The sequence below is a fragment of the Capra hircus genome, chromosome 1 (genome assembly GCF_001704415.2).
Source record: "Capra hircus breed San Clemente chromosome 1, ASM170441v1, whole genome shotgun sequence".
NCBI classification, from domain to species: domain Eukaryota; kingdom Metazoa; phylum Chordata; class Mammalia; order Artiodactyla; family Bovidae; genus Capra; species Capra hircus.
This window is the reverse complement of record NC_030808.1, coordinates 70,408,906-70,422,339: the sequence shown is the minus strand read 5'-3', so window position 1 is coordinate 70,422,339 and position 13,434 is coordinate 70,408,906. Positions and strand designations below refer to the sequence as shown.

General features: G+C 37.3%; 1 protein-coding gene across 5 annotated transcripts in view; it reads left to right on the top strand.

The window, feature by feature from the left end:
* TFRC (transferrin receptor) overlaps positions 1-13,434 on the top strand; it is a 147,185-nt gene that overhangs the window by 130,696 nt on the left and 3,055 nt on the right. For all 5 annotated transcript variants that reach the window (XM_013963470.2, XM_013963472.2, XM_018046130.1 and 2 more), the window contains 12 exons: positions 574-687; positions 2,324-2,422; positions 2,777-2,916; positions 4,585-4,742; positions 5,455-5,574; positions 7,146-7,231; positions 7,444-7,507; positions 8,471-8,538; positions 9,537-9,595; positions 10,128-10,209; positions 11,753-11,974; positions 12,799-12,939. In XM_013963470.2, the coding sequence (XP_013818924.1) occupies positions 574-687; positions 2,324-2,422; positions 2,777-2,916; positions 4,585-4,742; positions 5,455-5,574; positions 7,146-7,231; positions 7,444-7,507; positions 8,471-8,538; positions 9,537-9,595; positions 10,128-10,209; positions 11,753-11,974; positions 12,799-12,939 (1,353 nt within the window). The remainder of the gene's footprint in view (positions 1-573; positions 688-2,323; positions 2,423-2,776; positions 2,917-4,584; positions 4,743-5,454; positions 5,575-7,145; positions 7,232-7,443; positions 7,508-8,470; positions 8,539-9,536; positions 9,596-10,127; positions 10,210-11,752; positions 11,975-12,798; positions 12,940-13,434) is intronic.

The window sequence follows — 13,434 nt, the reverse complement described above, 5'->3', positions numbered from 1 at the left end:
GTGATGTCTCTGCCTTTTAATATGCTGTCTAGGTTGGTCATAACTTTCTTCCAAGGAGTAAGCGTCTTAATTTTGTGGCTGCAATCACTATCTACAGTGATTTTGGAGCCCCAAAAAATAAAGTCGGCCACTGTTTCCCCATCTATTTCCCATAAAGTGATGGGACCAGATGCCATGATCTTCGTTTTCTGAATGTTGAGCTTTAAGCCAAATTTTTCACTCTCCTCTTGGAGACCAGAAATCTTGACTTCATTCCTGTTAACCCTGAACACTTTTTTAAAGAAGAAATTCATGTATTTGGTTGTGCTGGGTCTTAGTTGTGATATGTGGGACCTAGTTCCCCAGTCAGGGATCAAACCCAGGCCCCATGCATTGAGAGTGCAGAGTCTTAGCCACTGGACCACCAGGGAAGTCCCTGACCGCTTCTGACTTTAGAACTCTGATACTTTTTCTAGGCCTTGGCCTTCTTTTTTTTTCTCTCTCTCTTGGGTTTGATCTGTAAAATATTTGGTGGCAGACTCTGTCATTGTTCTAATACCATAATGCTCACTGAGTCTAATGTCTTTATCCTAGGGCAAACTGGTCCATGCTAATTTTGGCACTAAACAGGACTTTGAGGATTTAAATATGCCTGTGAATGGATCTTTAGTGATTGTAAGAGCTGGAAAAATCACTTTTGCTGAAAAGGTGAGTATGAGGTATTAAATATATAAAATCATTTTATAGCTAAATGATATTGTTAATTTTCTTACATTCTGAAAACCGTCAGTCTTAAACTCTCATACCTGATAATATAATTTATTAAAGTACTCTACAAATCAAATAAGTTCCTGTTATCTAAAGTTATAGGATACTTCTGAAACTGGCATATCTACTTGGAGTACTTTGCAATAATTGTTCTCCAGGAAAAATGCAGTTATGAGAAATGCTTAAGTGAAAGAGATTTAAATTGTGTAACCAAGTTATATATATATATAAAACCAAGGTTTATGTGTGTATATACACACATACATTCTCTGTCACTCTCTCTATATATTAATGTATATGATTCAGTTACAACTGTTTTATAAAAAGGAAAATTAAAAGTCACCTATACAAGGGCTTAGAATGGAAAGACAGTGGTTGTCTTGGAAGGGTTTTTATTATTTATATTTTGAATTCTCTTTAAGAGTTAGTTAAGCTTTATTGTGCAACCACATTGGTGTGGAAGTGTTTTTTACTTTTTCAATTGATGTATAATCCATATACCATAAAATTTACTCTGTAAAGTATACTGTTCAGTTTTTAGTATATACATAGGCTGTACAACTACCATCATGATCTAATTCCCGCATATTTTCATTACATCCTAAAGATGCCCTATACCATTTTCAGTTACTCCCTATTCTTCCCTCCTTCTAGTCCCTGGCAATCACTACTCTGTTGCTATGGATTTGCCTCTTTTGGACATTTTATATGAGCAGAATCATACAATATTTTGCCTCTTTTGATTGGCTTCTTCTCACTTCGCATAATGTTTTCAAGGTTCATCCATGTGTACCATGAATCAGCACTTCATTTCTTTTTCTGACTGAATAGTATTTGATGTAAGGATATACCACATTTTGCTTGTTTATTTGTCAGTTGACAGACATTTGGGCTGTGTCTACTTTCTGGTTTTATGAATAATGCTACAATAAACATTCATTTATATGTTTTAGGTGAATAGATATTTCTGATTATCGTGTGTGTCTACCTAGGAGTGAGATTGCTGGGTCGTATGGTAACTCTATGTTTAGCTTTTGGAGTATATAACATTTTTGAAATGACAACATTTTAGAAATGGAAGAGAGATTAGTGGTTGCCAAAAGTTGAGGGTGAAAACAAATGGCAACTGGAAGAATCTTTGTGGTGTTAAAACTGGTTGTTTGGTATTTTGATTGATTGTTTAGAACTTAATACATACAAACACATGAATGAGTACAAGTAAAACTGGGGCAGTCTGAATGATATATGTAGATTGTATGGTATCAATGTTAGTATTCAGGCTGTTAGTTCTGCAGACTGACTAAAAGAAAACTGGGCAAAGTTTACAGTGGATCTCTATTATTTCTTAAAACTACAAATGAATCGACAGTTATCTTGTAAACATTTCAGTTAATTTCTTAAAAAACGTTACATTTTAAGGCAAGTATTTTTTCCTATGCATGTTAGCTATTGAAATGTGGGAAGTATTGGTGTAGTCTCCTGTAGCCCTTTGTCTTTCAGTATATGTTCAGTATGTATTCTTTTCATTTCTGTTGATTAGATCTTCATTTTCTGAGCTTTGTGTGTTTTTCTTTAGGTGGCAAATGCTGAACGTTTAAATGCAATTGGTGTCTTGATATACATGGACCATAGTAAATTTCCCATTGTTAACGCAAATCTTCCAGTGTTTGGACATGTGAGTTTTTATTTCTTGACTAAATAAGTTACTGGCTTCTACAGATTGATGCTGGGTTCCATCTACATTAATAGCAATAGAACTATGCCTTCCTTAAATACTTTTTTTGCCCTTGGAGAATTTTAGCAGTAAGTGAGAAGACGAATTGCATGACTTTGAAACCTGATTATTACTTACTGCTAAAAACACTTTACCAATAGTACCTTGAATTAAGAATTTGACGTATGCCATTATAGTTGTACATATACTCAGACTTTCAGACTATAAATGTAGGTTATAGCCTCATACAGAATTTGAATCTTATAGGGATTTCTTGAATAAATGTGTGAGCTAATTACTCTTTTGTTTTACTAGGCTCATCTGGGAACAGGTGACCCTTACACACCTGGATTCCCTTCTTTTAATCACACTCAATTTCCACCATCTCAGTCATCAGGATTGCCAAACATACCTGTCCAAACAATTTCCAGAGCCGGTGCAGAAAGGCTATTTCAGTAAGTTCTTATTTGAAAGCCATCTTGCAGGGTCAAGTTTTATGATTAGGGAGAAATAATAATCTGTTGATTTGATAAAATCTGAAAACAATTGGCTGTAATTTTCCACATGTTGGGTCTTTGGGGGATGGTTAGCTGTTAACTTGATGTATGTAAAAATGAAATTTTTCCTCTATAAAATGATCTTAATAGGCATTCGATTCATTAAACTTGAAGAGACCTTGTTCAGTCCACCCAGTGAATTTCTTGTGTAATATTGTTGGCATACCTTCTGCTTGAGTACTTCCTGTGGTTAAAGCATTTTGTTACCTATGGCAACATTCAGTTATTGGAGAAGATCTTTTAGAATTTGTATTGGGCTGAAATCTTATTCCCTGGAATATCCATTAGTTCTGGACTTGGTTTTTTAGCAACAGAATGCTTTGTTTTCTTGTCTGTAAATTGAATATCCTCAGTTCTCATGACAGTTTCCCAGATGCTTTATAGTCATAATTAGCCCTTCTGGATATCCTCCCTAGGGTACTAGTATTTCTGTTTAAAAATAGAAGCCAGGCTGGTTAGAGTACATGTCATTAATTTTTATCTTGATCTGGATATATCCCCTCATATTGGCAGGGGATGTTAGTCTATTTTCAAACATTCATGTAAGCATTTATTTGCTATGTGACATAGAATAAGTTACTGTAACCACATTGGTTATGTTTGACGTAATTGTATAGCTGAAGTGTATTCTACTTAGCAGGATTACTGATATCAAATAAAGAGCCATCTACATGCAAGGACTTTATATATGACTATTAATAATGTGTCTAAGAGGCTTTTGTAATAGGTGATTATTTTTGACTAAAACCAAACTTAGAATCAGCTACTTCTTCCTACTACCTACAAGCCTTTCCTAATCTGTGAAGCCAGCCCTTTATCTTGTTCTTACATAATGGGGAGTTAATAATGTTTTGACTTATTTATGTAAGTAAGCCCTTTTTGAGCAGTCATTATTTGGATAACACATGCGGAATCAGAAGGGGGAAGCTATCTAACCTAACTATAAGAGCATGAGAGTATTCTTTCATAACTGAAATAAGAATGTATACTTGCCTTGTTGGGCTTTCCTTGTGACTTAGCTGGTAAAGGATCCGCCTGCAATGTGGGAGACCTGGGTTTGATCCCTGGGTTGGGAAGATCCTCTGGAAAGGGAAAGGCTACCCACTCCAGTATTCTGTCCTGGAGAGTTCCATGGACTGTATATGTATAGTCCGTGGAGTCTCGGAGTTGGACACAACTGAGCGGCTCTTACTTTCACTTTTCACTTTCACTTGCCTTCTTAGTGGAGAGTTAGGAAACATGAGAATGTATTAATGCACCTTTATAGATAAAGACTTCATTTTTAATCTATCTTGGAGTCTATTTAAAATGTAAATTATAGCTATTCTCTGGCAGAAACACATATATCAGGTGGGATAGGCAATTTTTTTAAAATTCATTAAACTAGGAAGCAACTCATAATTTTCAAATGACTGCCTACAGATGAGAGTAAACACAAGTGTTTGGTCACTAGTGAGTAATTTTGTGTGTTCTATTTGTCCTCTTAACCTCGAAAGTCACTGATTTTGTAAACCTAGAGGAAGATAACAGTAACTCAGAACTCTGATCTCTACTTTCTGTTTCTAGAAATATGCAAGGAGATTGTCCTAGCACTTGGGGAACAGACTCTTCATGTAAGCTGGTATCATCACAGGATAAAAATGTGAAACTTAGTGTGAACAATGTGCTGAAGGAGATAAGAATTTTTAACGTCTTTGGAGTTATTAAGGGCTTTGAAGAACTAGGTAAAGATCCTTGGGGACTTTTTGTTTGGTTTTCCTCACTAAGGATGTGGCTAGAGGGAGCGAGGGCAGGAGGGCTGACTGGGCTTAGTTTCTTGAAATGCTAAACCATATCTGTCCTAAAGTGAACTAAAGTTCAAGTGCCAGCTTTAGTAGGAGGTAATAACAGCCTAGAAAGTTAACTTCTTGAACTGATCATTGTGCCTAGGAAATCTCTTTTTAAGTTATTAAATAGACCAGAGGTAAGCAAATTTCTTCTTAAGGGAGCAAATGATAAACATGTTGTAGGCCAAACAGTCTCCATTGCAACTCTTCAACTCTGCCACTGCAGCATGAACTCAGCCATGGACAATATTAATGAATGGGCCCACAGGCTGTAGTTTGCCCCTGTATCTGTTTGCTATCAAATAGTCATATATCATTTGGTAAGGAAAGGCCTTGGACTTCAGTGCTTACTACACAGTTAGTGAGCACAAATAAGTAGGCAGTGAGTAACCTTAATTAGTAATGTAGAAAAAAGAGATTAGTATTATCATATGAATGTTTAATCCCCGGAGTCCTAAGTCAGATCTGAAGTAAGGATCTCTTACCCTTACTACATATACTACATTTTTTACCCTTCTACTAATGTGCTTATTCTAGACTTCACTATTAGAAAACAGTTTAAAAGCTGTTTGAATAATTTATCTTTTTTTTTTTTTTTTTTTAAATTAAGATCGCTATATTATAGTAGGGGCCCAGAGGGATGCCTGGGGTCCTGGAGCTGCAAAGTCCAGTGTAGGAACAAGTCTGCTATTGACACTTGCCCGGATACTTTCCGATATGGTCTTAAAAGGTAAGTACAAATGTTGAGAACTTGAGCATCTATGTACTGTGCTTCTAAATGTTATAATGTGCTTTGCTCACTTTTGCCTATGTTGTTATGGTTCACTTGTGCTGGGCCCTAGGATCCAAAGATTCAAGAATGTGATGGGGGTTTGTATGTGTGGGTGGGTAGATATAAGAGTGGCAAGTACCATGGGAGAAAGGCTTAAAAGTAAGCCTTTGTTACATAAACATTCCTTAAAGTTTATTTTATTTATTTATTTTTGGCTGTGCTGGGTCTTCATTGCTGCACAGGCTTTCTCTATTTGAGACAAGTGGGGGCTACTCTTTGTTGAAGTGTGTAGACTTCTTATTGCCGTGGCTTCTCTTGTTGCAAAGCATAGGCCCTAGGACTTGGGGCTTCAGTAGCCACAGCAAATGAGCTCAGTAGTTGCAGCTCCTGGGCACTAGATCGCGGGCTCAATAGTTGTAGCACACGAGCTTAGCTGCTCTGCAGCATGTGGGAGCTTCCTAGACCAGAGATTGAACCTGAATCTTCTGCATTGGCAGGTGGATTCTTTACCACTGAGCCAACAGGGAATCCCTAGACCCTGAATTCTTAAGTACAAAGTAGGTTGTCTTTTGTTGTATCTGCCTTTGACTTTGAAACAGTTTTCTGTGCAGTGTCTTCATCGCACTGGGAATCATGAGTTTCCCTGAGACACTGAAAAGCATTGTATTGGGCCCTAAATTCTCTTTGACATATCCAGAATGATACCGCAAATTTAACATGGTCCCTAAGGAATCTGTTTGAAAGCAAGCAGTGTCATACCTCTGCACTATGTTTTATAGTTTGATTATAGAATGATAATATATAACTATAAATAAATAAAATATTCTGTATTTGATTTGTAAGTATATTATATAGTATATGTTTATGTAAGAAAGGCTCACTTTCAAGCCTTTGTCATATGGTACTCGCCACTCTTTTATATCGACCCACCCACACATGCACACCCCCATCACAGTCTTGAATCTTTGGGTCCTAGGGCAAGTTGCAGTGCTTAACTCATATACAAAAGTAAGTTAATGCAGAAAAAGATGTCCCCGGGGGAGGGGGAGGAGTGGAGTGGAGGGTAGTGGCCCATAAAAGCCCCAAGGGAGCTATCATTAATTTCTCTGAAAACTCACTCTTTCCTAAACTTAAATTTGTGAGTTTTAATTCTATCTCAAATATTTGTTTTTAAAGTAATCTGGTATTTTAAGTTACTTCTAGGCAAATCATTTTCAAAGAAGATACTTTGGTTGTGATTTCAAATAGCTCTTGGTCTGGAAGTTATGGGACTCAAAGAATGGAATGTAGGAGTGAGGTCTAGTAAGCTGGTCCCTACTGTGTACTTAAGGTCTTATTTGCAAATGATCTCCTATTACTTTTAACATTTATTTCTATTTCTTCTTTTGGTTCTTTTCACTTGGGGCCTCAAAAGGAAAAGGAAAAGTTTTGAATCTGTAGTCTGTAACCTGAAATTTCTGATGCATCTTAAGTCAGTTACCAACTTGTAACCTGTCCCAAGATAGAACTAACTTTTTGTTGTCTCTTAGGTCAGTTTAAACCCAGCAGAAGCATTGTCTTTGCCAGCTGGAGTGGTGGAGACTTTGGAGCTGTTGGTGCCACTGAATGGCTAGAGGTATTATCTATATCTCATCCATGCCCAGAATGGGTCTCCCACTTGTAATTGCTTATCTTCCAAAAACCATACTCTTTTAGATTTGTTGTATCATTTTTTCCCTTTGTATATTTAGTTTCAATAAAATCCAAACTTAAACAGAAATCCCTAATAATAGCTCTGTCGGTGATAACTGGATACATACTAGTACATTTGTATTTTTCCTTTTCCAGGGATACCTTTCCTCATTGCATTTAAAGGCTTTCACTTATATTAATCTGGATAAAGCTGTTGTTGGTAAGTGTCTTTTCTTTAGTATCTTTTAATGATAAATTTATAAACTACTTATAATATAGAAGAAAGCTCTCTAAAGCAGTACTTGTTATTTTTCACAGTCTACACTGGACATAGCCAGATCAAAAGATTGACATAGCTTTCTCTTAAATAATACATTAAGTTATATGGGTGTGGAATGCCTTGCCTAGAGCAGTGGTTCTTTACGTGGTCCCAGATCAGCAGCAGCAGGATCACTTGGGAACGTGAGAAATGCAAAATTTCAAGCCCTACCCTAGACCTTTTGAACCAGAATCTGGACCATACCATCTAGCAAACTGTTCTAACAAGTGCTCTGGGTGATTATGATGCACTAAAGTTTGAGAACCACTAGTTACCTACTTTGGACCAGGAGGAAATAAACCATACCAATAGAATGGTACTTCTGGAGACTGATTCACAACTTGCTAGATTGTGGCTTCATGGGTAGAAATATAAGATAATCAAACTTCTGAAAGAGTCTGGTGTTACTAAAAATACAGATGTAGCCAGTGGATGAAGTGGAAAGTAATGAAATGTCTATTTGGGGAAGAAAAAGGAAGGGGTTACAATTAAACTAAATTTTATTAGTCATTATTGCTATTTTACCTTTGCAACAAAATGTATTGAATATAACAAGCTTGCTCTAGCTAATAGATGACCGCCCTAACATGGGTGAACCAAAAAGTTACAAAAATACACATCGTTAACATTAAATATGCAAACTCAAGGACTAAGAGCTTCAGTTGAATGAAATTTGGTGTTTAGCAGTCACTCCAGAGCTTGACTCCTCAACCACTTTTTTGTCTACTTCATAAAGAGGGATAGTTGTTGTATATGCCGTCAATCTAGGTTATTGTCCTCCTGTTTGCCAAGTAGTTTTAGCTGTAGAAGTAGTAGTGTGCAAGCAGCTTGACTAAAGGAGGAGCAATGTTAATCTCTTTGCAGGTACTACCAATTTCAAAGTTTCTGCCAGTCCGCTGTTGTATTCACTTATTGAGAAGATCATGAAAGATGTGAGTATATCCTTGATCATGAAAGTGTAATGAAAGTTAGACAAAATATTAGGATGACAAACATTTATATTGAACTGTAGGTGTCTGTGAGAGTTGTCTAGAGTCAGAATGTTAAGGATGGGTTCAGTTCAGTTCAGTCGCTCAGTCGTGTCCTACTCTTTGCGACCCCATGAATCACAGCACACCAGGCCTCCCTGTCCATCACCAACTCCCGGAGTTCACTCAGACTCATGTCCATCGAGTCATTGATGCCATCCAGCCATCTCATTCTCTGCCGTCCCCTTCTCCTCCTGCCCCCAATCCCTCCCAGCATCAGAGTCTTTTACAATGAGTCAGCTCTTCGCATGAGGTGGCCAAAGTACTGGAGTTTCAGCATTAGCATCATTCCTTCCAAAGAAATCCCAGGGCTCGTCTCCTTCAGAATGGATTAAATGAACTTAGACCATACCTGAGACTTAAATAAGAAAGCCAGATGAAATACTCATTGAATAAAAACAGACATATGAATGACTATAGTTTTGAATGATCAGGGAAAAAACATATTGGAGTGATTAAAGCTGGAGACGAAAAAGGGTCAGGGAACTTGACCTTGACTCCATGGGAAACTGGGGAGTTACTATAGGGTCTCCCAGCAGGGCAGTAATGTGTTTGCAGATTAGGCTGGCAGTAGTATAAAATGTGTTGGAAGGAAGAAACTAGGAAGAAGATAGTAGGCAGAACATAAAGGCTAATAAGCACTGTTAAAACTGGGTGAAGCCCCCTTTAAAATGTTAAAAAGGAAAACTTTTTTTCTCATAAGTAAAAGAACTAACAGCACAAGCCTAGAAGGAATAACTTCAGAAATTATGGATTGTTTTAACTGTTTAAAGAAATTTTTTTCAAGATGATATAATGAAAAATTTAATGTTTTAAATAAATGTTTATAGAGAAAAATGTTAGTGACTAGTCGGAATGAATAAATCCAGAAAGGTTCATTTTAATCATAATTTATTTTACAGGTGAAACATCCACTTACTGGGCTGTCTCTGTATCGGGACAGCAACTGGATCAGCAAAGTGTAAGTTGAGAAAGGTGAATGAATAGCTAACAGGAAAGCAGGGTCACTCAATAAATAGTACCTACTATGTCCATTCGAGGTTTGTTTTTTTTTTTTAAACCAGGATGCCCTTTTATTAGTTTATAATGAAAAAATAAGTATCCCCAAAGATGAAGTATTCCAGATCCTTAGTCTTTTCCTATAGAAGACCTAACCTAATCTCAGGCTGTGTGGTAAACACAAGCATAGCAAGAAGAACCAACTCAGAGGCTTCCAAATGGCATGGCTATAAGCTGTCTGTGAAAGTGAAGTCGCTCCGTCATGTCTGACTTTGCACTCCCCCCATCCATGGGATTCTCCAGGCAAGAATACTGGAGTGGGTTGCCATTTCCTTCTCCAGGGCATTCGAGGTTTAAACATAACCTAGCATTGAGTTTACCTGTACCTGGAAAGATTCAGTTTAAGAATTTACTTGAGGGTAGGATAGGGGTGCATGTAGCATAGTCTGTTCTTTAGAAAACTTTCTAAAGATACTTTTTGGCTCTTCTTGTAGGAAGAAACTTTCTTTGGATAATGCTGCTTTCCCTTTCCTTGCGTATTCTGGAATCCCAGCAGTCTCTTTCTGTTTTTGTGAGGTAAGTCTGAAGAATGGTACAGCACTATATCTTAGATCTTCTTTGGTCAGTTTTGAGACCAAGTTTCCTAGAATGCTTAGTATGTATTGAGAAATTATACATGTGCAGTTACTGTAATCTTCCTTATTGTCAGTCTTAACATAGAATTTTAATCTCAGCTTAGTTAGCATTTGAGTTTATTTGCTAAAACTTCTTCAGTTATACAGAATGACTTTTAATAACAAGGCTGTCTATTGGAGAGTGCAAGTATAGAATATTTCCTTCAAACAAAGTTCTACTGGATAATGCTGTTCTTGATGCCTGTTGAAATATGATTGTAGATGTTTGTCCCGAGATGTTAGTCTCTTAGGCAGGGATTATAGATAAAAGCACGAAAAAAAAAAAAAAAGTTGAGCTTTTTAAGGGACAGAACTTTGAACTGACCAAGTTGTTGGAAAACCAAGATTGGCTTGGTACAAGAGCCAATTAGAAGACACTGAAATCCAGGCAGACTGAAAATGAAGGCCTCTGTGTTGGAGTTGAAAAACTAGCTCTGTAGCAGGCTCTTCCAAGGTGTGAAGAGATACCAGAGTTCTTAACAGGGGTTCAGGGTAGAAACTGCTGACTTTGGCATCAAATTGTTGACCCAGTAGAGGCCAGGTCCTTACTAGACTTCTTCCCACTGGGTGTTTTAGCCTGGGATTAGGACAGAAAAAGTGAGGAAGTGATGAAAGGTGTGGATTTAGAGATGAACATAGCTGGAATTCCCCTAACTTTCTGCTAGATCAGTAGTATGAATGGTATTGAAATATTAGGTCATGATGTCTATTTAGTACCCTAGGAGGAACTGAGGGTCAGGTCCCAGGGTTGAGGAAATTTACGGATGATCTCTGTTGACCTTCAGAAGTCTTTTTTTTTTTAAGCTGTTCAGAGGTATAGGTAATACCTATACAAATAACATACATACCTATATAGATGTATATGTGACACATACAGATAAGCATGTATAGTCTGAAAGTTAAGGACTGAGGTCAAACCAAAGGACTGCCAATGAGATTGTCACCAAGGACAGTGGTAGAGTTGAAGAAATAGTTACCAAAGTTGTCCAGTGAAAGTAGAGAGTTCTTGTGAGTGTCTTGTCAGAAAGGTAGCATGAATGGATGAAAGGTAGCATGAATGCATGATGGGAAAGAAGGTAAATTTTTGGCTAAAAGTAACACTTTATATTGACAGTACATTTCAGGCATGCTCTCCTCTTCTCTCATGCCAGACTTCTCAGGGAGACAAGAACAAGGATACAACCTGTTCTGGCTACAGATCCATTCAGGGTCTGTGATGTGATAAACAGGGATTCAGTACAGCTTAGGAGAAAGTAAAATCATTCCAGGAGTAGGTTAGGTTCAGAGGAACAAGCAAAAGCTGTATCTTCTGAAAGTAGTGGATAGGAGATAAAGTTGGAGAAGGAATATATTAGAAGCAAAGGAAGAATTATAGTTACTGTTACCTTGATGGGGGAAACTAGAATGTGAAGCTCCTCGTCTTATAACCCACCTTTGTTTCCCAGGACACAGATTACCCTTATTTAGACACTCCCATGGACACCTATGAGACATTGAACGGACAAGTTCCTCAGCTGAACAGAGTGGCACGTGCAGCAGCAGAAGTGGCTGGCCAGCTTGTGATGAAACTTACCCATGGTGTCGAGCTGGACCTGAACTATGAGATGTATAATGACGAAATACTTCGTTTTGTGAAGGAAATGAACCTATTCAGAGCAGACATAAGGGTAGGCACTAACTAAATCAGGTTCCTACTGGTAAAGTATCAAACAGTCTGAAGAATACTGTTTAGCTATTCTGGGGAACAGGACAGGTAGCCAAAGTATGTTTTAAAGTGCACTGAAGTATAATTTTGCGTAGAATCCACAATTCACTTGAGAGGAAGCTCAGAGACTGCAGTACATAGGCCAGACCACAGCAGGTGTTTCAGAATCTACAACAGTGTTACCTCATTCATCTGAAACAATTCTCTCACTCACGTATTCCTAGCACCCCATAAAGAGGCTGGATGTAAACCATATGAAGATCTCAACTATGAACTTTTAAGTTTGGGCCACAAATACTTTTCAGAGATCACATGGGTGGAGAGAGGAACATAGCCAGTGGGTTTATTTAGTGTTGATCCTTTTTGTCGAATATTCAAAGTTTTGATAAAACCAAATTAATATTAATGAGTGGCTTTTGTAGTACCAGAAGGCAATTCAACAGATCCCTTAAATAAAGTAAATCACTGATAACCGAATCTTAATTATAAGGATTGGCTTTCTTGAAACTTGAAACTAATTGTAACTGATCAGAAACTGGGACGTAAGAATGGGTAATAGTACGATTTGCTGAGCTTAAATATGAGTACGTTACTTAGCTTATAGAGCCTGGAACCTTGTATACAATATGTTTATATCTAGCTTTTGCTGACTTGAGCTTGTTTGTGAGTCTCGCCCCCTTTTATCAGAATCATTTCAGTTACTACACCTAAATTTAGAAAGGTATGTAGAATAACACCCTTAGAAATATAACGTCTAATAGTGACTTTCATGTCTTTCTGTTTCAGGATATGGGTCTGAATATGCAGTGGCTGTATTCTGCTCGTGGAGACTTCTTCCGTGCTACATCTAGACTAACTACGGATTATAAGAATGCTGAGAAAACAGACAGATCTGTGATGAGGGAAATCAATGACCGTATCATGAAAGTACGTAATCCTTAGAAAAAGAGGAAGTCAAGTTTGTTCATTTCTAATTGGTAAATCTTGTGTTTCTAAAAAGTAGATTTTATAATTCTAGGCGCCTGGAATCCTTTCCCACTTTAGAATTCAGCACAAATTTTAAAAAAGATCTAAAGCTAGTATATCTAAACTGAAAATACAGAAGACATTTGACCTAGTATTAGTTTTTTTAGGCTCTAACATCATTTTAAAGAAAGGATCAGTAATGATTTTCATCTGTCATTTTCTCTGTATTTCTGTTTAATTCAGCCCTTAGCTGTTTTATTGTAGTAGAAACTTCCGTATGGAGGCTCCAACCAAAAAAGAAACAAAAAACAACCCAGTGCAGTTAGAGTTTACAAAGGAATTGACAGCTTTCCTTACAGTTTTAACATTAGAAGGTTAGTAGCTTGGTTCTCTACATTCTTAAAATTCAGGGAAATTTAAACATGAAAGTGAGAATGATGGTGGTTTTACTATATC